Source organism: Astatotilapia calliptera, chromosome 14 (genome assembly GCF_900246225.1).
Source record: "Astatotilapia calliptera chromosome 14, fAstCal1.2, whole genome shotgun sequence".
NCBI classification, from domain to species: domain Eukaryota; kingdom Metazoa; phylum Chordata; class Actinopteri; order Cichliformes; family Cichlidae; genus Astatotilapia; species Astatotilapia calliptera.
Window position 1 is genome coordinate 50,514 of NC_039315.1, and position 26,026 is coordinate 76,539.

General features: G+C 44.9%; 1 protein-coding gene across 3 annotated transcripts in view; it reads left to right on the forward strand.

Moving 5' to 3' along the window:
* nyap2a (neuronal tyrosine-phosphorylated phosphoinositide-3-kinase adaptor 2a) overlaps window positions 1-26,026 on the forward strand; it is a 77,325-nt gene that overhangs the window by 24,481 nt on the left and 26,818 nt on the right. For all 3 annotated transcript variants that reach the window (XM_026191738.1, XM_026191740.1, XM_026191739.1), the window contains exon 6: window positions 24,990-25,103. In XM_026191738.1, coding sequence (XP_026047523.1) covers window positions 24,990-25,103 — 114 coding nt within the window. The remainder of the gene's footprint in view (window positions 1-24,989; window positions 25,104-26,026) is intronic.

The following is a 26,026-nucleotide window of genomic DNA, read 5'->3' on the forward strand; positions in this document are numbered from 1 at the left end:
GGAACCTTGGAGTCATTTTTGACCAGGACATGTCTTTCAACGCACATATTAAACAAATATGTAAGACTGCGTTCTTCCATTTGCGCAACATCTCTAAAATTAGAAATATCCTGTCTCAGAGTGACGCTGAAAAACTAGTTCATGCATTTATTACTTCCAGGCTGGACTACTGTAATTCATTATTATCAGGATGTCCAAAAAACTCACTGAAAAGCCTTCAACTAATCCAAAATGCTGCAGCAAGAGTCCTGACAGGGACTAGAAAGAGAGAGCAGATTTCTCCTGTTTTGGCTTCCCTTCATTGGCTTCCTGTTAAGTCCAGAATTGAATTCAAAATCCTGCTCCTCACATACAAGGTCTTAAATAATCAGGCCCCATCTTATCTTAATGACCTTGTAGTACCATATCACCCTATTAGAGCGCTTCGCTCTCGCTCTGCAGGGCTACTTGTTGTTCCTAGAGTATTTAAAAGTAGAATGGGAGGCAGAGCCTTCAGTTTTCAGGCCCCTCTTCTGTGGAACCAGCTTCCAGTTTGGATTCAGGAGACAGACACTATCTCTACTTTCAAGATTAGGCTTCAAACTTTCCTTTTTGCTAAAGCATATAGTTAGTGCTGGACCAGGTGACCCTGAACCCTCCCTTAGTTATGCTGCAATAGACATAGGCTGCCGGGGGATTCCCATGATGCATTGAGTTTTTCCTTCCCAGTCACCTTTCTCACTCACTATGTATTAACAGACCTCTCTGCATTGAATCATATCTGTTATTAACCTCTGTCTCTCTTCCACAGCATGTCTTTTATCCTGTCTTCCTTCTCTCACCCCAACCGGTCGCAGCAGATGGCCACCCCTCCCTGAGCCTGGTTCTGCCGGAGGTTTCTTCCTGTTAAAAGGGAGTTTTTCCTTCCCACTGTCGCCAAAGTGCTTGCTCATAGGGGGTCATATGATTGTTGGGTTTTTCTCTGTATCTATGAAGCGCCTTGAGGCGACTTATGTTGTGATTTGGCGCTATATAAATAAAATTGAATTGAATTGAATTGAATTGATTAGATCCCACGATTAACCCTCGGCTGTGGAAAAAGTGATGTAGATGTTAGCGCAGCGCATCTGTATGCACACTTTCTCACAGTGACCTCTGCACTGTAAACAATACAAGGTCTTGAATAACACACTGCTAGTAAATTCACAAAGACACAGAAAGTGGCATTTAAAAGGTTAAGTCAGCACGACCCAAAAGCCCATGCAACCTGTTGCTGCCACATTTCTGCTCCTGTAAAAAGAAACATACATACATCCACCCTTTTGTCACTCTGGGTGCAGGTGCAATCTTGCATACTGGTGTCAAGTCAGTCAAGCTTTTGTCAGTCCAGTCAGTCCCCATTTTTTATTTGCTGACAGTAGAACCTCTCGTGACGCAATAAGTTTCTACTGCCAGCAATGACGCCATTTCAAAAAAGAAATAAGAATTTAGACTGGATCACCTCGCTGAATCCTTTTTTGACAGGGACTTGTTTTCTGATTGTCCCAAATAAGTGGCTTTCTCCTGAGCCCATTTTAATTTTGGAGAAGCTCACTTGCGATTGATCAACATGTTGTGTAGCGCTTTCGATTCCGATCTTGCAGGCCTGCTTGAAAAAGAGAAAATTGCCAAAACAAAATTCTGCACTGTTAAAATAAAAATATGAAGGCCTCTTTTTAGAAGTTGTCTAAGCGTACTCTCTTAGAATGATAGATCAAAACTGGCAGGTTCAAAGTGGTACCAAAGGAAAATGCATCAGTAAATCTCCAAAACTTTCATCCACCAGTCACACCTCACACAACAACAATATTCTATTAGATGATGAGTTTTGTGGGGATAGGTTAATTGATTAATCCAAATTGTCACTAGGAGTGAATGTGAGTGTGAATGGTTGTCTGTCCCTGTGTGTTAGCCCTGCGACAGACTGGCGACCTGTCCAGGGTGTACCCCGCCTTTCGCCCTATGACAGCTGGGATAGGCTCCAGCGCCCCCCGCGACCCTGAAAAGGATAAGCGGAAGCGAATGGATGGATGGATGGATGATGAGTTTTGTTTTCCAATGTACCCAGATGTGTGTCATGATAAGACCTCCCCCACACATCAGAAACAAGAAACTCAATAATCTATTAGTCCCCACTCATCTGACGCCCCTGCAGCATTCTGTTCACCCCTGCTATGGTTCAATCATCCTTCCCCAAAAATAATACTTGTATCACTTCTTAACCCACTAAGTGAACCGGACAAGATGATGGTAACAGAAACGCTTAAAATACTGTTTGATCTTCATGAGTTTCATTGCATGTGTGTGTGTGTTAGTAGGATTAATGCATTTTTCTGTTTGTGTAATTTTGTGTACCTCTCCTCTTTGCGGTGCTCCAGACACTTTTCAATTCTCCACGTAAGGCAGTCGTTCTTTCTTCCCAGTTTCCTAAACCCAAATTTCATTCCCCACACTAAAACAGCTTCCTCCATGTCCTCCCTGCTCCTTCCACTGTGGTCTCATCCCATCTCCCCTCTTTGCAGCAGTCCAGTGAGAATCTATTGTCTTTCAGCTTTGTCCTGTCTTTTCCACTGTCTCATTTTGCCATTTTGCTCCAAAAGTGGCAAATGTCCAACTCAGGCAGTCTTTTCAAAGGTCCATTCACACACAGTGAAGTTGCAGCTCGTTGGAAATGCACATCCATCCATCCAGTCATGATGGTGCCATTTTTCTCCTCGCTGCCGCTGTCTTGCACAGCTGCTGCTGCTGGACCTTTTCTTCACTGATCAGGATGCTGCTGTGAGCTCTTGAGATCCATCTCGTTGTTCTGGAACTGCATTTCTTGTCTTCAGGGAGAGATTCTTGGAGCTTGTGTTCTCAGGGTGAAAAACACATGGAAGTTAAGCTGTAAAACAATTCAGCCAAAACTTGGCTTGAGTGTTTCTAATGGTGTAAACCTACAATTTTCTTCCGACTGCTGCACGTGGAAAATTGATCCGGGTCTGCTCTTCACCTGCAAGTGACACACTGAGACATTTTGATCATTCTTATCACTGCTTAAAACAACACCCCTCTCTCTGGTTCTGAACTCCCTTTTCTTAAAAACCCAGAGAGATTGTAGTTGTTCTACGTTGAAAAACACCAAACCCTCTTCCTATTTTCGTCTGCTAAAAAAATAAATGTTTGTGTGTCCACCCCAGGGGAGCAGGTGGCCTGCAGTACCACCCTCTCCCTCTAGTTGGAAACAACTGTTATACACATTTCTATACTCCTCTCTCTTTTTTTTCCAACATTTTTTAACCCCATTTCTCACTGTTTTTACACACACATCAACTTTTCCCACACAATCATTCTCTGCAATCTTACACACCACACATTTAGAATTTAAGATGGCGCTGGAGTGACGGCAGCCTTTCCAAGTAGCTCTGCAACACCGCACCTTTTTTATTAACTTTAACTTTTTTAGACTAGGCTTTTCAAACTTTTTTTCACCTTCCTCTACTTATACCTCTTAGATATAGCGATACAAGATGGATAATGCACTTTTTAAAACTTCTGGAACCAGTTCCTTCATCTATTCGAGAGCGGAGCTGCTGGCACTAAAAACAAAGGGACAGACCGGCATGCAACACAACATCCCGGCCGAGCTAAAGAGGAGCTACAGAGGCTGCAAAGCTGGAGCGAGGAGAGCGGATCACCGGAGGTGATTCAAACCATCAATCCCGACAGTGATCATGGGCAACGTGAACTCGTTACAGAATAAGATTGATGAACTGTGTGCTCTGAACAACCACAGACTATACCGTGAGTGCAGCTTGTTTATCTTCACGGAGACGTGGCTAACCGAGCTAACACCGCAGGCTAACGTAGACCTATGCGGTTTTACATCCGTGAGAGCCGATAGGGACACGCAGGCCAGCGGAAAAAGCAGAGGTGGGGGACTCATTGTCTACGTTAACAACAGATACTGTAACCTTGGACACGTCTCCGTTAAAGCTTCGGTATGCCGTCCGGACCTGGAGCTGCTAGCTGTTAGCTTGCGGCCATATTATCTACCTCGGGAGTTCAGTCATGTGATCTGTGTGTGTGTTTACATCCCTCCGAGGGCCGATGCAACAGCTGCCTGTGAGAAAATACACACAGTCACAGCAAGACTTCAGACACAAAACCCCGAGGCTTTCATTATTATATCTGGAGACTTTAACCATGCCACACTGGACTCTACTCTGGCTGCTTTTCACCAGTTTGTGAATTGTCCCACAAGGAGCAACAGGACAATTGACCTACTGTATGCTAATGTGAGAGATGCATACAGAGCCACCCCCCTCCCCCCACTAGGGAAGTCAGACCACAACCTGGTTTACCTACAACCACAATACACACCCCTCGTCCAAAGGCAGCCAGTCACAACGCGCTCCATCCGGAGATGGACCCCAGAAAAGGAGGATGCTCTGAGGGACTGTTATGACACCACAGACTGGGATGTGCTCCTGAGCCCACATGGTGAGGACATAGAGGGGGCGACACACTGTCTTACAGACTACCTCAACTTTTGTGTGGACACAGTCGCCCCTGCTAAGACGGTACGGTGTTATCCTATTAACAAACCGTGGGTAACACAGGAAGTCAAATCTGTCCTCAACATGAAGAAGAAGGCTTTCAAGAGCAAAGTGAAGGAGGAGATGAAGGCAGCACAGCGGGAGGTGAAACGCTGCCTGAGGGAAGCAAAGGACACCTACAGGAGGAAGGTGGAGCAGAAGTTGGAGAGGAACAATATGAGGGAGGTCTGGAATGGTGTGAAAACCATCACAGGCCACAACACCAAGAAAAGCACAGTGGGGGGGACTGTGGAGAAGGGAAACGAACTCAACAACTTCTTCAACAGGTTTGACCAGCCCACAACCCCCCCACCCTCACCTTCACTACAGAGTCCTCTCCCCACTCTCCTGCCTCCCTCGCTTCCCCCCCTTCCTGACACCATGACACCCCCCTCCTCCAATCCCTCTCTCAGCAGCAAGACATCTCCCCCCCTCCCCTCCTCCCAAACATCTCCCAGTGTCACAGTGGATCAGGTCAGGAGACAACTGAGGAAGCTTCGCCCCAGAAAGGCAGCAGGCCCAGACAAGGTGTGTCCTAGGATGCTTAAGGCGTGTGCTGCTGAACTTGGGGAGCCGCTACAACGAGTCTTCAACCTCAGTCTGCGACTGGGGAGAGTGCCCGCCCTATGGAAGACATCCTGCATCGTCCCGGTCCCCAAAAAGAACCGGCCCAATGAGCTGAATGACTTCCGACCGGTGGCACTGACGTCACATCTTATGAAGACTCTAGAGCGGCTCTTCCTCAACCTCCTCCGACCACAGGTACAATATGCCCAGGACCCACTACAGTTTGCATACAAGGCGGGTGTCGGAGTGGAGGATGCCATCCTGTACCTCCTACACAGAGCCCACTCACACCTGGATGGGGGAAAAGGCACGGTCAGGATCCTGTTTCTTGACTTTTCCAGTGCCTTTAATACCATCCGGCCCTGTATGCTTCAAGAAAAACTGAACAGGATGGAGGTGGACCCCTGCCTGGTGGCTTGGATCTTCGACTACCTCACCGACAGACCACAGTACGTCAGGCTGAAGGACATCACGTCTGACACAGTGGTCAGCAGCACAGGAGCACCACAGGGAACTGTGCTGTCCCCTCTTCTCTTCACCCTGTACACCTCTGACTTCTGCTACAACTCTGAATTATGCCATATTCAGAAGTTTGCAGACGACACAGCCATCATGGGGTGTATCTGGGATGATCAGGAAGAGGAGTACAGAAGTCTGGTGAGGAACTTTCTCGCATGGAGTCACACAAACCACCTGCAACTCAACACCTCAAAGACTAAGGAACTGGTTGTGGACTTCGGGAGGTCCAGAGAAGGTCCACTGCCGGTTCAGATAGAGGGGGAGGAGGTGGAGGTGGTCAACAAGTACAAGTACCTCGGGCTGTGGGTGGACAATAAACTGGACTGGTCATGCAACACAGAGCACCTGTATAAAAAAGCCCAAAGCCGACTGTACTTCCTCAGGAGGCTGAGGTCTTTTAACATCTGCAGGAAGCTCCTGAGGATGTTTTACCAGTCAGTGGTTGCTGGAGTACTTTTCTATGCTGTGGTGTGCTGGGGGAGCAGCACAGCAAAGAAGGACTCATCCAGGCTGGAGAAACTGATCAGGAGGGCTAGCTCTGTGGTCGGCATGAAGCTGGACACTCTGGTGACAGTGGCAGAGAAAAGGACATTAAAGAAACTGCTGGACATTATGAACAATGCTGGGCATCCTCTGCACACGGCCATTAACAACCAGAAGAGTCTGTTCAGTGACAGGTTGCTTCTCCCAAAGACAAGAACTAACAGACTTAAAAACTCCTTTGTCCCACACGCCATCAGACTGTTTAACTCCTCCCTGGAGGGGAGAGGGAGGGGAAACAGGAGGACAAAGGAGGGGGGAACAACTAAGCTGTAGTGCCTCTTCACCTCACTGTACAATACCTTGTGCAATACTTTTGTAAATAGTCAACGGTGCAATAGACTCAATACTTGAAATGTGCAATTCACTTGTATTTTTATTTTTATTCCTATTTATTCTATTTATCCCCTTCGTATATTTTATTTATATTGTCTCTGTATTTATATATATGTGTGTGTGTGTGTGTGATATATATATATATATATATATATATATATATATATATATATATATATATATATATATATATATATATATCATCACCCCCACCCGAGATTGGGTACATAGCCCCAAGTGCGATAGGAGAAGGATCGTTGAGTGCGAGAGGAACTGACCTGAAAAATAGGATCATGGCCAAGCTTGAAACCTGGATCCCCCGTAGCCGGTTACCAAGATTACGTGAAGTACCCTCAGAAGGTCTGCTAGATGATGTTAATGCAGCACTACGGGCAATACCTACAACCACGATTACCGACACTAACAAGCTGATCTACAATACGGCAGCAGTGATCAGTGAGATGCTTGGCTACAAGTTGAACAGCCACAAGGGGCAGTACCCTCCATGGAGAAGGAGGCTAGAGGGCAAGATCAAAGTAGCACGGAGGGAGGTTAGCCAACTAACGGAGTTGCAGAAAGGTGCGACAAATAAGGTGCCTAAGAAATACAGCAAGTTGTCCATACCTGAGGCCTTGGAAACTGCCAAGCAAAGACTCACAGCCTTGGCCAGCCGCTTGAGGAGGTACACCAGAGAGATAGAAGGCAGGAGAATAAACCAGCTGTTCTCCACAGAACCAGCAAAGGTGTACTCTCAGTGGCAAGGGAACAATAAGAGAACAGCACCACCAAGGCTGGAGACGGAGCAATACTGGAAGAGCATATGGGAGAAGGATGCAACCCATAACGGCAATGCTCAGTGGCTAGAGGATCTGAGGGCAGACCACAGCGACCTCCCTGAACAGGGTCCAGTAACCATCACAGTGGCAGATATCCAAGAAAGGGTCTCCAGTATGAAGAGTTGGACAGCACCAGGGCCCGACATGGTTCACGCCTACTGGCTGAAGAAGCTGACTGCACTCCACGAGCGTCTGGCAGCACAAATGAACCAGCTGCTAGTTAACGAAAGACACCCGGAATGGCTAACTGAAGGCCGGACGGTCCTGATCCCCAAGGACCCCAAGAAGGGACCGGTCCCCTCCAACTACCGACCAATAACCTGCCTCAGTACTACATGGAAGCTCCTGTCAGGCATCATATCGGCTAAGATGAACAGGCACATGGGTCAATACATGAGCGGGACACAGAAAGGAATTGGCAAGAATACCAGAGGCGCAAAACACCAGCTACTGGTAGACAGAACAATCAGCCGAGACTGCAAGACCAGACTGACCAACCTGTGCACTGCCTGGATTGATTACAAGAAGGCCTATGACTCAATGCCCCACAGCTGGATACTGGAATGCCTAGAATTGTACAAGATCAATGGGACCCTAAGAGCCTTCATCAGGAACTCAATGGGGATGTGGCGTACAACACTAGAGGCCAACTCCAAGCCCATAGCACAAGTTACCATCAAGTGCGGGATCTACCAAGGAGATGCTCTGTCCCCACTGCTGTTCTGCATAGGCCTGAACCCCCTCAGTGAGATCATTAACAAGACTGGCTACGGATACCAACTACGGAACGGAGCAGTTGTCAGCCACCTCCTGTACATGGATGACATCAAGCTGTATGCCAAGAGTGAACGAGACATCGATTCACTGATCCACACTACCAGGCTATACAGCAATGACATTGGAATGTCGTTCGGACTGGAGAAGTGTAGTCGGATGGTAACAAAGAGAGGGAAGGTAGTCAGAACTGAGGGGATTGAACTACCAGAAGGCAACATTGCAGACATAGAGGACAGTTACAAGTACCTGGGGATCCCGCAGGCAAATGGGAACCATGAAGAGGCTGCTAGAAAGGCTGCAACCACCAAGTACCTGCAGAGGGTCAGGCAAGTCCTGAGGAGTCAGCTGAATGGTAAGAACAAGATCCGGGCCATCAACACATACGCCCTGCCCGTGATCAGGTACCCTGCTGGGGTAATAAGCTGGCCAAAGGAGGAGATAGAAGCCACTGACATAAAGACAAGAAAGCTCCTGACCATGCATGGAGGGTTTCACCCCAAGTCCAGCACCCTGAGGCTGTACGCTAAGCGGAAGGAAGGGGGCCGGGGACTGGTGAGTGTCAGCACCACAGTCCAGGATGAGACAAGGAACATCCAAGAATACATTGGGAAGATGGCCCCAACTGACCGAGTGCTCAGTGAATACCTCAGGCAGCAGAAACCCAAGAAAGAGGAGGGAGACGAGGAACCATCATGGAAGGACAGGCCCCTGCACGGTATGTACCACCGGCAGATAGAGGAGGTGGCTGATATCCAGAAATCCTACCAGTGGCTGGACAAAGCTGGACTGAAAGACAGCACAGAGGCACTAATCATGGCAGCACAAGAACAAGCTCTGAGTACAAGATCCATAGAGGCTGGGGTCTATCACACCAGGCAAGACCCCAGGTGCAGGCTGTGTAAAGATGCCCCAGAGACAATCCAGCACATAACAGCAGGGTGCAAGATGCTAGCAGGCAAGGCATACATGGAATGCCATAACCAAGTGGCCGGCATAGTGTACAGGAACATCTGTGCCGAGTATAACCTGGAAGTCCCGAGGTCAAAATGGGAGATGCCCCCAAGGGTGGTGGAGAATGACCGAGCTAAGATCCTGTGGGACTTCCAGATACAGACGGACAAAATGGTGGTGGCTAACCAACCGGACATAGTGGTGGTAGACAAACAGAAGAAGACGGCCGTAGTGATCGATGTAGCGGTTCCCAATGACAGCAATATCAGGAAGAAGGAACACGAGAAGCTGGAGAAATACCAAGGGCTCAGAGAAGAGCTCGAGAGGATGTGGAGGGTGAAGGTAACGGTGGTCCCCGTGGTAATCGGAGCACTAGGTGCGGTGACTCCCAAGATAGGCGAGTGGCTCCAGCAGATCCCGGGAACAACATCGGAGATCTCTGTCCAGAAGAGCGCAGTCCTGGGAACAGCTAAGATACTGCGCAGGACCCTCAAGCTCCCAGGCCTCTGGTAGAGGACCCGAGCTTGAAGGATAAACCGCCCGCAGGGGCGTGCTGGGTGTTTTTTATATAATATTCTGTAACTCTGTAACTTCTGTCGGTGCTGTGCTTTTTTGGAAATCGAATTTCCCAGAGGAACCCACCCGAGGGATTAATAAAGTTCTATCTAATCTAATCTTTACTCAGTTCTTACCATACAGTCACGCATTGAGTTTTGTGCCTGGCCGCCTGGTGGAAGCCTGCCGCTTTACTGGATCCAGTTTCCCTTTACATTCAGAGCGTCCTCTGCAATGGCCTTCTTCCCTTACCGGCAGAAAAGTGCTAAAATACCGTCACTGCACATAGGAATGATTTCCCAACAGTGTACTCGAACCGCCGTCCCTGTGGACCGAACACAGGCCTGGGCCGGCTTCTCCCCAACTGCGTGCTCGAGCCACTGTCCTTGTGATGAGCCGTTCCCAACACAAGCCTGGGGTCTCAAACCACCAGGATTTTTCCCGACGGTGGATTTTAATTACCGTCCCTGTGCTGGACAAAAACCTGAACACAAGCCTGGGGTCTCAAACCACCAGGATTTTTTCCGACGGTGGATTTTAATTACCGTCCCTGTGCTGGACAAAAACCCGAACACAGGCCTGGGGTCTCAAACCACCAGGATTTTTCCCGACTGTGGATTTTAATTACCGTCCCTGTGCTGGACAAAAACCCGAACACAAGCCTGGGGTCTCAAACCACCAGGATTTTTCCCGACGGTGGATTTTAATTACTGTCCCTGTGCTGGACAAAAACCCGAACACAAGCCTGGGGTCTCAAACCACCAGGATTTTTCCCGACGGTGGATTTTAATTACCGTCCCTGTGCTGGACAAAAACCCGAACACAAGCCTGGGGTCTCAAACCACCAGGATTTTTCCCGACGGTGGATTTTAATTACCGTCCCTGTGCTGGACAAAAACCCGAACACAGGCCTGGGGTCTCAAACCACCAGGATTTTCCCTCCGGAGACTCGAACTCCAGAGTCGGCCAGCGTTCCCCCCCTCGGCCAGACAAACACTCTCCATGACTGTATACAAGTTAGCTACAACTCACCCATCTGCAGGAGTCCCCTCAAAGTCGATGGTCTCAGTGGTGGCTGAAACCCACGGCTCCGTGACTCCTCCATTTCCTTTTCTTCAACAGCTGGTAGGACAAAGGTACCTTTTTCCTCAGGGGTGAACCGTTGTTCAGCGACCACACGGATCACAACCCAACCCCAATTAAAAGGGAATCGTAATAGGCAAAGCATGAGGTAATAAAGGCATGAATAACAGTCTCCAAATTGTGTTTGGAAATTACGTTCTTTTGAATTCTTTTGGCAGCAAAGAAAGACTAGACCCAGAGTGGTCAAAACTCAAAAAATGATCTTTATTTTACATTTCCGGAAATGAAGAACTGCGGAGACGAGCACGCATCCACAGCTCTGACAAAATCACAAGGTGTATATATAGTTCGGCTACACACGCTAAGTTTCGATAAAAACAACTCTGGAGTGCACTCTGCTTAGTTTCACTTTTGTCACGGCGGGTGAGGAGAGCCGTGTGAAAATAATAAATGAGGATCCAATCGCAGGCAGTAGTGGAGAAATGAAGGTGGTTTATTGAACACGAAATAAATATGGACAAACAGCAAATGGAGCACGAACTAAACTAGACTGGAAACAACTAAACTACAGAGCACAAACCTGGACAAGAATGAGAACGAGCAGAGGAGATGGACAGCAGGGAGAACACACGGGTGAGACATGGTGGATACACAGATGGACCAGCAACTACAATGACAGAGGACACGACTTAAATACACAGAGAAACACAGGGGAATTACACACAGGTGGTGGACACAGCTGGGAATAATCAACAAGACGAGACAGAGGTAAAACTGAACACACTCACATGAGACGCAGACCTTCACAATAAAACAGGAACAAGAAACCATCCCACTAAGACGCAGACTCGACAGAGAGAGAGAGACAGAAAATGACACATGGAACTAAACTATCCATCCATCCATCCATCCATTCGCTTCCGCTTATCCTTTTCAGGGTCGCGGGGGGCGCTGGAGCCCATCCCAGCTGTCATAGGGCGAGAGGCAGGGTACACCCTGGACAGGTCGCCAGTCTGTCGCAGGGCCAACACACAAGGACAGACAACCATTCACACTCACATTCACACTCACATTCACACCTAGTGGCAATTTGTATTATCCAATTAACCTATCCCCACAAGCTGCATGTCTTTGGAACAAAAATAAACCTGCAAAAACATGACAACTCAAAATACTGGGTCAAACTGACCCACAACCGTGACAAATTTCTGTCTGCACCTCCTGTGCTCTGCAAAAGCATGCAGTTTCCTGTCAGCCTGCGACCTAGTTTATACTCAAAGTTGGCCCTCTCTTATTAAAATACATAAAACAAAATAATCAGCAAATAAGCACTAAGAATATATATTTAAATCCTAAAAAAAAGGCTTGACCTTTGATAGGCATCTGATTAAAAGCCAATTTTACCACCCCGTTTACATGACCATCAAAGGTAAGTTCGGAATCAAAATTCACACCAAGATTTACAATTGAACATTTCAGATGAGAGGCCAAAACACCAAAATCAGCATCTGGAGAAACAATACAGCGATGCGGGCCACATAAAATTGCTTCCGTTTTATGGTCATTAAAATTAAAAAAGTTATTTGCCATCCACAGTTTAACGTCACTGAGACAGTCAAGTAAAGATTGACAGGGAGAAGTATCCAGGTGCACAGGAAGCTCACAGCAGGCGATGATAAGGCATCCTGCTTTCCTTCCTCCCCGCTGTCCTCTGCTGGAGTGTCTAAGGACTTGTTTATCCATAGTGGTGGACCAGGATATAATGCTTTATTGTGGCTGTCACTGTTGCACTCATCACATTTTAATGTAGCTTTGCAGGTGAGGGCAAGATGTGTGGATGATGACCAGCATCTGAAACAAATCCCTTGCTCTTTTAAGTAGGCTTTGTTACTCAATAGTTTTGAATCTAAAGCCACAGCATTTCCTCGGTGGGTGAGGCTTGTTCCTACATAGCAGACAGGTTTGGGCCAGATCTGGTGTCAAGCTGGCACTGCTGGCTGACTTCTGGCATGGTAAGTGGTATGTCATCCAGATATGGGCCAGGCCTGGCATAGATGGGACTGTTTTTGTGATGGCATGCCATATCTGGTCCGATTATGATTTGGTGTATGTGGCCCAGGCTCATAGAAAACAGGTCTGGGGGCGGGTCTGGCATCAAGCTGGCACTTCTGACTGACTGGTGTCATGGCAGGGTGTGTGTCAACCAGATGTGGGCCAAGTCTGGCAATGATGGCACTATTTAGGTTTATATCTTCCTATTGTTGTTAGAAGACCCAAATGCCATGTTGCAATACTATACTTCTATGGTAGCCAACGTTTCAAATGCAGGTTTGACAGGTCTGTGAGTGTACACTTTATCCAAAACCTAGTGAGGGTTTACTCATGTTTAAGATAAGATAAGATAAGATAAGATAAGATAAGATAAGATAACCTTTATTAGTCCCACACGTGGGAAATTTGTTTTGTCACAGCAGGAGTGGACAGTGCAAAAGTTACTGGCTCTTCCAGTCTGCATGTCAATGTAGTTAGGAAGCACTCAATTTAGAGCAATTGTGTGATTGGGTGAATGTGGCATGTTGTATAGAGCACTTTGAATAATCCAGGAGAGTAGGAAAGTGCTATATAAGAATCAGTCCATTCACTGTCTGAACAGAGTTTTGTCACGTTGCTTTTGCACTATTATGTTCCAGCACATGTTGTTATTACATGGCTTGATTAAGGTATACATTAGGCTGACATCTGGGGCCAGAGTTGAAACTGTTCTGGGCCAGCACAAGGCCAGCAATGTGTCTGAAACTGGCCTTGCATTGGCCCATGTGTGGGCCACCTCTGGCAAACCAGATCTGGGCCACCAAAGGGCCGTCATTCTTTACGGTATGTGGGCCATGTTTAAGCACATTGTATGGGCCAGATCTGGGCCATACCAGTTTTGCTATGTGGGTTATGGATGGGACAATATTTATCTGGTTCATCTTTAGCCGTTACCTTCGGATCTGCAGCTGAAGAGACAGTAGTCTTTTGCACTAAAACTGGTTTCCTGAATGTTGCAAGCTTTAAGAAGGCCTCTCTAGCTTGGGAGAATAGTTGCTTGGAAGTGCAAAGCTGGGATCGTTCCCTGTTTTAGCTTGGTGGCAGATAAACTGAGTAAAGAGAAGGGAGGATAGGATGTATGATACTCTTCCTTATACTTGGATCCTTGAGAAACCCATTTGTCCTGCACGTTGTAAATGGTAAATGGCCTGTATTTGTATAGTGCTTTTACTAGTCCCTAAGGACCCCAAAGTGCTTTACACATCCAGTCATCCAACCATTCACACACACATTCACACACACAGTGTGTGAATGTGATGGCAGCTTTTCTACATTGGGGCCAATGCCATGAGCGGTGTCCAGGTAAAGATAGCCATCCTCCTTAGCTGATAGTAGCTCCATTAGACCAAGATCACCAAGTTCTCTTAACTTACGATTGTCCTTCTTTGAGATTTTAGGAAAGCTGTCCAGTTTCTCAAACAAAGAACTTCCTATGACCTCAGGGGCACCGTAACATTCATCCAACCTGTCCCAAGTCATGTTTAAGGTTGCTTTAAGGCTGGGTTGCCTACCTGAACTGCCCTCATATGCCTCACATACTCTGACGACTCTTTCCCAAGCCATTTCAACAGCAAGTTCAACTCTTCAATGGCTGTAAGGTCTAAATCCTTTATTGTGTTAAGGAAAGATGACCTCCATGCTCTGTGGGTTTCTGGACAGTCATCAAATTTTTACAAACCAGTACTCACAAGCTCTTTCTGTGCTAAATACTTGTCAATGCCATGTCCATCATACCTGCAGACTCTGGATGCACACTCTTCGTCGGTGGACTAGCTGCATATCGCGGAGTGACAGACCTTGCCCTTTCCTGACATTTGTCACTATATGGTTCCTGCAGGGTTGCCTGTTTTTTAATATGGGGAGACGTTTGTCTTGTAGTTGGACAGGTAAGTTGTTCTTCGGCATCCAGTTGCGGAGAGTAGGAATGCTGTTTAATACTTTCATTGTCCTCCTCCTTCCAGGTGTTTTGAGAACATTGCGTCGTAAAGCAGGTGGGGTGCTCTGGGTTCTGGTCATGTGCCAAGTGTAACGTCGTTTCAGATTGTTGACTAAGACGTGTGGCCTGGTCCCTACCATATTCACTTACACGTTCATTCAAAGTTTTGCTGAGTGGCTTTTCTTACTGCAACGCTCCTCACCCAGATGTTCTGCTGATGCCTCCAATATCTCTGTCTGGGCAATGGCAGCTGGAGCCTCTTTTCCAGATGCAGGGCATCTAAATTAGCCTCCAATCTTGCTTTGTCGACTTTGATAGCAATTTCCCTTTCTGTAAATGTTGCACGTGCTTTTGCAGCTTCTACTAACGGTCTTGCTCGTGCTGCCTCAACACCCGCAGATGATTTTGATGAGCGTGTAGAACTAGAACACCGGGAAGTTTAATCTTTAACTGCTTCATCTTTAATGCTCAGCGATTCCTTCAGTGAATGTGTCACAACCTGGGCCTCTGACCCAGCGCTCTGAGTTTATTTTTGTATCTTCTCATGTTAGCTTTGTGATCACGTGTTAGTCCTATTTAGTTTAGGTTAAAGGCAGTCATTATTTATTGTTTCCTTGGTTTCAATGTTTGGATTCTTGTCTAATTTATCATGTGTTTTAGATCTGTGAGCTAAGTGTTGTCATGTCTAGTTTCTTGTTTTATTTTGAAGTAGATTGCATGTTCTGGGTTCATGTGGTTAGTTTTTCTCTCCCCTGTGTTGTCACTATGTTTGATTCTAGTCAGCTGTGTCCTCATGTGTCTCCACTTCCCCTGATCACCTCATGTGTGTATTTAAGTCCTCAGTCTTCCTGTATGAGGTGCCATAAGGGACATTATTACTGAAATGCTCTCACACACACTACTGAAATACACTCACGCACTCCACTGAAACCAGTGGCATTTCCGCTGAACAGGAAGTTGTTTCCTGACAAGGAAACTGATGGAAAAAGTGGTATATTTCAAAACACTATAAGGATGTCTACTCAGCAACCTTGCTAGTACAGCAGTCCCCAACCTTTTTTGCGCCACATAAACGATATAAAAATAAAAATAAACGATAATACCATGAAAACCATAAATTTCAAACTCAAGCCTCAACTCTTGCGACCCGGTACCAAACGACTCACAGACCGGTACTGGTCCAGGACCTGGGGGTTGGGGACGGCTGTGCTTGTAGCCTAAGTGAAGCAGCCGCATTACTTAACAATATTTTTAGCTTCCTTGAATCAAGGAATGGATTCAAGGTGCAACAGGGAATTCGGCAAGTATGTCTTGTTTCCCCTAAGCTTTTTATATTGGCAACTCAGTTGTTAACACTATTAATCAAAAATTCTAACGACATACAAGGAATATCAATTTTTAATAAAGACTTCAAAATAAGTCAATTCACAGATGATACATCTATTTTTTTTAAAAGATAAATACATGGTAGAGAAAACTAAAGCTTTTCGTTTATCTCTCAGTATCAAAAAATGTGAACTTCTCCCGATTCATACAAGCTCTGACTCCTCAATAGCTTTGGTTAGAGTTGAATCTAAAGTTAAATATATAGGGCTAATAATATCTAAAAAAAAAAAAAAAAAAAAAAAATTAGCAGAAAAGACACCAATATTTCTAACTGTATCATGGAGATGAAGAAATCACTTAGCCACTGGCTAATCAGAGACCTCGCTATTTTTGGCAGAAACATTCTATCTAAAGCTGAAGGCATCTCCAAATTGATTTATCCTTGTCACTCTCTATATATCTCCTCTAAAAGCATTAATAAGGCTAACACAGTTATTTTCAAATTTTTGTGGAGGAATAAAACCCATTACATAGAAAGATATCAGCCTGTGAAGGAATACAATAAAGGTGGTATCAAAACTCCAGAATTAGAATTTATGGTTGGCACCCTTAGAATTAAATGGTTAAAATCTTGTCTGTCACAGCCAGACTCTACTTAGCTCCACATCCCATGATCCTTGTTTAATAAAATAGTATACAGGATTAGAATTTATTTTGAAATGTGATTTTGCGGTAAATATAATCCCCATAAAGATATCAAACTTTCCAAAACAGACTTTGCATTTTTGGGAAAATGAGATTTACCCACAACGTCTCCCCATAATTCAACCTTATGGAATAATAGGGTAATAACACTTAATCAAAAATCAATTTTCAAGAGTGACTGGTTTGAACAAAAAGATTATATTCATAACAGATTTGTTGGATGATAACGGTGTCATTCTAAGTTACACAGACCTTTCAGAAAAATATTGTCTAAACTGTTCTCAAAGAGAATATAACAAATTTTGTGAACTGGTCCCACTGCCTCTGCTTCATTTGATTAAAATTTTTATGATATACAATAATTTCTCATCAGTGCTCCCAAATTTATTGCCAGGGCAATGTCAGCTGTTTGATAAAAATGCAATAAGAAATTTGTTAGTAGTTTCTTCAAAGACAAAATATTTCATAGTTACAACAGAATGGTGACATGGCATGGTTCTAATTTAGTTATTTCATATACACTGGATAAAGCATACTAAAAATTTATGAAATAGCCTATTCTACCTAAAGTTAAAGAAACACACTTTAAACAAAATTAATCCTGTGGCAGAATTTCTAAAAAAAGAGATTTGGCTTTGAGGTGGATCAGTGAAGCGCAGTTTGGATCTTCTTTTGCTGCTGGTTCAGTCAATATTGTTAGGAGAGAGATAAAACTAAAAGCTTTAGAATCTGTGCAAAACCAGCATGAAAACAAAGCGCGGATCCACCGACAGATCAGAATCAGTGAGCTGTCGGCTTTCAGCCTTGACCGTGTCTGTGCCGTCGGGTGAGAAAGACGACATCTCACTGATTCTGATCCGCGGGTCCGCGCTTTGTGTTTACGTCTTTGTGCAGAAGCCGTGTTCCTGCTCTCATTTACTGTCTTAGCTGTTTGGTGGTTGTTGAAATTTTGTGAGGTTTCACCTGAGATTCTGGCATTTCGGGCAAAATAAATTTCTATTAAAAAATCAATTCATGATTTTAATGAATCGATTTCACGTTATCCAAGCCAGAATCGATTTTAATCAATAAATCGATTATAAAAACCCACCCCTAACTAGCAGGTTGCTGAGTAGACATCTGTGTAGTGGTTTGTTTGAAATCTACCACTTTTTCCTTCAGTTTCCTTGTCAAGAATTAACTTCCTGTTCAACTGAAACGCCTTGGTTTTTCAGTTGTGTGTGTGAGAGCGTTTCAGTTGTGTGTGTGAGAGCGTTTCAGTAGTGTGTGTGAGAGAGTTTCAGTTGTGTGTGTGAGAGCGTTTCAGTTGTGTGTGTGAGAGCGTTTCAGTTGTGTGTGTGAGAGCGTTTCAGTTGTGTGTGTGAGAGCGTTTCAGTAGTGTGTGTGAGAGAGTTTCAGCTGTGTGTGTGAGAGCATTTCAATTGTGTGTGTGAGAGCTTTTCAGTAGTGTGTGTGAGAGAGGTTCAGTTGTGTGTGTGAGAGCATTTCAGTAGTGTGTGTGAGAGCGTTTCAGTTGTGTGTGTGTGAGAGCGTTTCAGTTGTGTGTGTGTGAGAGCATTTCAGTAGTGTGTGTGAGAGCGTTTCAGTTGTGTGTGTGAGAGCATTTCAGTAGTGTGTGTGTGAGAGCGTTTCAGTTGTGTGTGTGAGAGCGTTTCAGTTGTGTGTGTGAGAGCATTTCAGTTGTGTGTGTGTGAGAGCGTTTCAGTTGTGTGTGTGAGAGAGTTTCAGTAGTGTGTGTGAGAGCGTTTCAGTTGTGTGTGTGAGAGCATTTCAGTTGTGTGTGTGAGAGCATTTCAGTTGTGTGTGTGAGAGCATTTCAGTTGTGTGTGTGAGAGCATTTCAGTAGTGTGTGTGTGAGAGCGTTTCAGTTGTGTGTGTGAGAGCGTTTCAGTTGTGTGTGTGAGAGCATTTCAGTTGTGTGTGTGAGAGCGTTTCAGTTGTGTTTGTGAGAGAGTTTCAGTAGTGTGTGTGTGTGAGAGCATTTCAGTTGTGTGTGTGTGAGAGCGTTTCAGTTGTGTGTGTGTGAGAGCATTTCAGTAGTGTGTGTGAGAGCGTTTCAGTTGTGTGTGTGAGAGCATTTCAGTAGTGTGTGTGTGAGAGCGTTTCAGTTGTGTGTGTGTGAGCGCATTTCAGTTGTGTGTGTGAGAGCGTTTCAGTTGTGTGTGTGAGAGAGTTTCAGTAGTGTGTGTGAGAGCGTTTCAGTTGTGTGTGTGAGAGAGTTTCAGTTGTGTGTGTGAGAGAGTTTCAGTTGTGTGTGTGAGAGAGTTTCAGTAGTGTGTGTGAGAGAGTTTCAGTAGTGTGTGTGAGAGCATTTCAGTTGTGTGTGTGAGAGCATTTCAGTAGTGTGTGTGAGAGCATTTCAGTAGTGTGTGTGAGAGCATTTCAGTTGTGTGTGTGAGAGAGTTTCAGTAGTGTGTGTGAGAGCGTTTCAGTAGTGTGTGTAAGAGCATTTCAGTTGTGTGTGTGAGAGCATTTCAGTAGTGTGTGTGAGAGCGTTTCAGTTGTGTGTGTGAGAGAGTTTCAGTTGTGTGTGTGAGAGAGTTTCAGTAGTGTGTGTGAGAGCATTTCAGTTGTGTGTGTGAGAGCATTTCAGTTGTGTGTGTGAGAGAGTTTCAGTAGTGTGTGTGAGAGAGTTTCAGTTGTGTGTGTGAGAGCGTTTCAGTAGTGTGTGTGTGAGAGCATTTCAGTAGTGTGTGTGAGAGCGTTTCAGTTGTGTGTGTGAGAGTTTCAGTTGTGTGTGTGAGAGCATTTCAGTAGTGTGTATGAGAGCATTTCAGTAGTGTGTGTGAGAGTTTCAGTTGTGTGTGTGAGAGCATTTCAGTAGTGTGTATGAGAGCATTTCAGTAGTGTGTGTGAGAGCGTTTCAGTAGTGTGTGTGAGAGCGTTTCAGTAGTGTGTGTGTGAGAGCGTTTCAGTAGTGTGTGTGAGAGCATTTCAGTAGTGTGTATGAGAGCATTTCAGTAGTGTGTGTGAGAGCGTTTCAGTAGTGTGTGTGAGAGAGTTTCAGTAGTGTGTGTGAGAGCGTTTCAGTAGTGTGTGTGTGAGAGCGTTTCAGTTGTGTGTGTGTGAGAGCGTTTCAGTTGTGTGTGTGTGAGAGCATTTCAGTAGTGTGTGTGAGAGCGTTTCAGTTGTGTGTGTGTGAGAGCGTTTCAGTTGTGTGTGTGTGAGAGCATTTCAGTAGTGTGTGTGTGTGTGAGAGCGTTTCAGTTGTTTCAGTAGTGTGTGTGAGAGCATTTCAGTAGTGTGTGTGAGAGAGCGTTTCAGTAGTGTGTGTGAGAGCGTTTCAGTAGTGTGTATGAGAGCATTTCAGTAGTGTGTGTGAGAGCGTTTCAGTAGTGTGTGTGAGAGCTAAAATTTCAGTAGTGTGTGTGAGAGCGTTTCAGTAGTGTGTGTGAGAGCGTTTCAGTTGTGTGTGTGAGAGCATTTCAGTAGTGTGTGTGAGAGCGTTTCAGTAGTGTGTGTGAGAGCGTTTCAGTAGTGTGTGTGAGAGCGTTTCAGTTGTGTGTGTGAGAGCATTTCAGTAGTGTGTGTGAGAGCGTTTCAGTTGTGTGTGTGAGAGCGTTTCAGTTGTGTGTGTGAGAGCGTTTCAGTAGTGTGTGTGAGAGCGTTTCAGTAGTGTGTGTGAGAGCGTTTCAGTAGTGTGTGTGAGAGCATTTCAGTAGTGTGTGTGAGAGCGTTTCAGTTGTGTGTGTGAGAGCATTTCAGTAGTGTGTGTGAGAGCGTTTCAGTAGTGTGTGTGAGAGCGTTTCAGTTGTGTGTGTGAGAGCGTTTCAGTAGTGTGTGTGAGAGCGTTTCAGTAGTGTGTGTGAGAGCGTTTCAGTAGTGTGTGTGAGAGCGTTTCAGTTGTGTGTGTGAGAGCATTTCAGTAGTGTGTGTGAGAGCGTTTCAGTTGTGTGTGTGAGAGCGTTTCAGTTGTGTGTGTGAGAGCATTTCAGTAGTGTGTGTGAGAGCGTTTCAGTAGTGTGTGTGAGAGCTAAAATTTCAGTAGTGTGTGTGAGAGCGTTTCAGCAATAATGTCCCTTACGGCATTTCATATTCCTGTGTTCAGCGTCGTGTTGTCTGTCATCTCTCAGTCATAGAGTGTCATAGGTTTTTGTCTTCACTATGTTTGATAGTTACTCAGTGTTCATGGTTTCTTCATAGTTTTTTCACTGAGTTTCATAGTCTTTTAGTTACACAGTGTTCACATTCCTCTTTGTTTTCTTAGTTTCATGTTTTGTCTGCAGCCAGCTAAATAAAGCTCGCTTTTGGTTAAAAACACGTCACGTCTCCTGCAACGCCTTTCTCTCTGCATCTGCATCTGGGTCCTGAAGTCAAACCAATCCGGCGCACCCTGCCGTGACAGAAGGGCTTCTCCTACATTTTTTGTCCATGTTCTCTGCAATCTGCTGCAATAGTATAGTTTAGCCATCTGGGTATTCGTCTTTTCACTGTACTGCTCTCCTTGTGTGTGTGCATATGTGCGTATGTACACAATTCAGCAGCCAGCCAAACTCCATTCAAAAGGATACGGGAGTCAGGATATAGCATCCAAGCTCCAGGTGACTTATTTTACATTGCACTACCATACACCATTGCATCACAGTGAAAAGACAATGCTTTTGAAGGCATAAACAAGAAAGAGGATTGCAGCAGACAATTACAGGAACCCTTCAACTTACACTGAACAAAAATATAAACGCAACACTTTTGTTTTTGCTCCCATTCCCCATGGGATGGACGTAGAGACCTAAAATTCATTCCAGATACACAATATAACCATCCCTCCCAAACAGTGGTCACAAATCAGTCCAAATGTGTGGTAGTGGGCACATCTGCTATATTGAGATAATCCATCCCACCTCACAGGTGTGCCACATCAGGATGCTGATCTGACATCATGAGTAGTGCACAGGTGTACCTCAGACTGCCCACAACAAAAGGCCACCCTGGAATGTGCAGTTTTTTGCGCTATTGGGGGTCTGGGGACCCAGAACCGGTCAGTATCTGGTGTGACCACCATTTGCCTCATGCAGTGCAACACATCGTCGCATGGAGTCTATCGGGGCGATCGTGGCTCAAGAGTTGGGAGTTCGCCTTGTAATTGGAAGGTTGCCGGTTCGAGCCCTGGCTCGGACAGTCTCGGTCGTTGTGTCCTTGGGCAAGACACTTCACCCGTTGCCTACTGGTGGTGGTCAGAGGGCCCGGTGGCGCCAGTGTCCGGCAGCCTCGCCTCTGTCAGTGCGCCCCAGGGTGGCTGTGGCTACAATGTAGCTTGCCATCACCAGTGGGTGGATGACTGGATATGTAAAGTGCTTTGGGGTCCTTAGGGACTAGTAAAGCGCTATATAACTACAGGCCATTTACCCCAACTAACATGGCTGACTTCTTGTTCTTGGTCAAAGTGCATGCACATTAACAACAATTTACAAGGCCCAGTAGGGGGCACTAAACTCAAGGCAGAACAGACCTCCAAGCCCATTGTTCAGTAAGTGGTGCTAGTTTCAGTCATTGTACAAATGTCCTGTTTATAAGGTTTGAACCTGCAGTCACCTGATCCTGATGAACCGTTTCTCCTACTGAAACGTCCAGATGAACAGAATCAACTCTGTGGGAGTTCCTCACTTGGATAATTGAGCATCAAGACAATTACATTTAATTTTTAAATTACAGTTCATCTAATGCCCCTGAAAAGCTCTTAGCTTTACTATCATTTCTGAGTTAGCTCTCATTTTTTTCTCTTCCTGGAAATGCAGCAGCTATATCTTTAGCTAGCAACTCACTGCAAAGACTGCACACAAACAGTTTGTGTGTTTGCAGATATTTGTTAAACTCATAAAAACATAGCATTTGAAATTACCTGACACTTAAAAAAAAGTTACTCCCTTTATGCTTGCTCCTCTTCTATACCGCTATCCAGATGCTGAAGCACCACAGACACTGCACCTGCAGTCGCTCCGTCCCCCTTTAACTTACACCTCTGGGACATTTGAAATGTGGTGCTCAGAGATTCCAAGTGCTCTGACACTCAACTCCTTTGTAAAGATGGACGTGGGTCTGCTATGGTGAAAGTACGTCTTAACATGGACAACAAAAAGATCACAGAGTTATTTCTTGAGATAAAACAGACTACATGCCATAAACGAAAGAGCAGGTCAGATGCACTCATCTTTCACAGCAACTATCTGAATGTTCATTGGCAGAATAAATATGACTGTCTTTAGGCAGGGGTGGAATATATTGCATAGTATATTGTGTATAAGAAGAAGTGGACTGCAAATTGATAAGCTGCATGGTTTGGTTTGATAATAGGTTTAATGGGTCAAGGTCTGATGTCACAGGAACTGAGTGTTTCTTTACTTCCTCTGCAGCTTCTTTTGCTGCTGTAGACAAATACCAACAAACAACATACAACTGCAAAGTGTATATCTCCCCTTACCTTAGTCTTGAAGTGCATATTTATGTCTTACTCTTCCTATATTTATTGTTGTTATTTTGCACTGAATGAACTGGAGCCTCATCATCTCGTCTCTCTATACAGGGAGTGCAGAATTATTAAACAAATGAGTATTTTGTCCACATCATCCTCTTCATGCATGTTGTCTTACTCCAAGCTGTATAGGCTCGAAAGCCCACTACCAATTAAGCATATTAGGTGATGTGCATCTCTGTAATGAGAAGGGGTGTGGTCTAATGACATCAACACCCTATATCAGGTGTGCATAATTGTTAGGCAACGTCCTTTCCTTTGGCAAAATGGGTCAAAAGAAGGACTTGACAGGCTCAGAAAAGTCAAAAATAGTGAGATATCTGGCAGAGGGATGCAGCAGTCTCAAAATTGCAAAGCTTCTGAAGCGTGATCATCGAACAATCAAGCGTTTCATTCAAAATAGTCAACAGGGTCGCAAGAAGCGTGTGGAAAAACCAAGGCGCAAAATAACTGCCCATGAACTGAGAAAAGTCAAGCGTGCAGCTGCCAAGATGCCACTTGCCACCAGTTTGGCCATATTTCAGAGCTGCAACATCACTGGAGTGGCCAAAAGCACAAGGTGTGCAATACTCAGAGACATGGCCAAGGTAAGAAAGGCTGAAAGACGACCACCACTGAACAAGACACACAAGCTGAAACGTCAAGACTGGGCCAAGAAATATCTCAAGACTGGTTTTTCTAAGGTTTTATGGACTGATGAAATGAGAGTGAGTCTTGATGGGCCAGATGGATGGGCCCGTGGCTGGATTGGTAAAGGGCAGAGAGCTCCAGTCCCACTCAGATGCCAGCAAGGTGGAGGTGGAGTACTGGTTTGGGCTGGTATCATCAAAGATGAGCTTGTGGGGCCTTTTCGGGTTGAGGATGGAGTCAAGCTCAACTCCCAGTCCTACTGCCAGTTTCTGGAAGACACCTTCTTCAAGCAGTGGTACAGGAAGAAGTCTGCATCCCTCAAGAAAAACATGATTTTCATGCAGGACAATGCTCCATCACATGCGTCCAAGTACTCCACAGCGTGGCTGGCAAGAAAGGGTATAAAAGAAGAAAAACTAATGACATGGCCTCCTTGTTCACCTGATCTGAACCCCATTGAGAACCTGTGGTCCATCATCAAATGTGAGATTTACAAGGAGGGAAAACAGTACACCTCTCTGAACAGTGTCTGGGAGGCTGTGGTTGCTGCTGCACGCAATGTTGATGGTGAACAGATCAAAACACTGACAGAATCCATGGATGGCAGGCTTTTGAGTGTCCTTGCAAAGAAAGGTGGCTATATTGGTCGCTGATTTGTTTTTGTTTTGTTTTTGAATGTCAGAAATGTATATTTGTGAATGTGGAGATGTTATATTGGTTTCACTGGTAAAAATAAATCATTGAAATGGGTATATATTTGTTTTTTGTTAAGTTGCCTAATAATTATGCACAGTAATAGTCACCTGCACACACAGATATCCCCCTAAAATAGCTCAAACTAAAAACAAACTAAAAACTACTTCCAAAAACATTCAGCTTTGATATTAATGAGTTTTTTGGGTTCATTGAGAACATGGTTGTTGTTCAATAATAACATTATTCCTCAAAAATACAACTTGCCTAATAATTCTGCACTCCCTGTATACTGTACTGTATATGGCAGAGATGACGATAAAGTTTACTTTGACTGACTCTTCAGGACTTACTGAGTTGATGTTGTTGTGCCTCTGTAGGAGATGGCAAGTCCAGACATGACAGTAAAGACAGAGATGGACAGTCGAGTCCGGTTTCCAGCAGGATGGGGAGGTCATCTGTCAGTCCCACCATGATGCTGACAGGAGGAGGAGGTGAGTCAGAAAGCAACATCACTGACTTCATGTTTAAGGAGTTTAACTATGAAGAGAAGAGAAAGGTCTGCTGAACATTGTGTCAGTGTGTCTTGAGAGAGAGAGATGTTTTTTACAGTTGTAGCACTCCAACTTCATGCTGCCATTTACAGAAACTTCAAGACAGGTAAAATCAGCTGAAGGACCGTGTTTGCGCTGATATTTTTATGTGCAGCATGTTTTCAGTGTGATAGATTTTGTATGTGCAGCTTGTTCCTGAAAGTAGTGGATGAAGCCCACTTGGTGGGAGTTGTTTAATCAGCCTCAATAAGCAAGCAGAAGAAGACACTCTGCCTGTCATTTGGAGTTATTAAAAGATATGGAGAAGTTCTCAAAACACAAAAATGAAGATAAAAGTGACATTGGAAAATATAGAGCGATGGAGAGAGTACAACCATGCAGCGATTAAAGCTTGGAAGTACTCACATTACTTTGAGTTTGATTCTGTAAAAAGTGACAGAAACATTAGCGTCTGCAGTGCACTCTGCATGGGAAGAAAACTTCTTTCTACAGCGAAAAATTAAATTTCAAATCTGAGCGTGCAGCGAGCGGGCTGCCACGGGAATGTGACACTCACAGAGAAACCCCCAGATGCCCCCACTGACATGACTGCTGTGGGCAAACCTCCACCCGCCCCACTCCTGCTAAACAGGTGACTATAGAAGTGCTGCTGAATCTTTGATTTAATTTATTTTCGACTGTGTTTTACTTGCATCTATTTGAAAGAGTGTAAACACAAAACATTTTATTTTATATGCTGGAATATGCAAAAAATAAGTTTAAATGTTAAAGAATTTCTTCAAGTCAAAGACTGTTGCATATAATTTAATTTTGCTTGATGCATAAAGTTAAAAGATTAAAACTAATGAAACAAGTTTATGAAG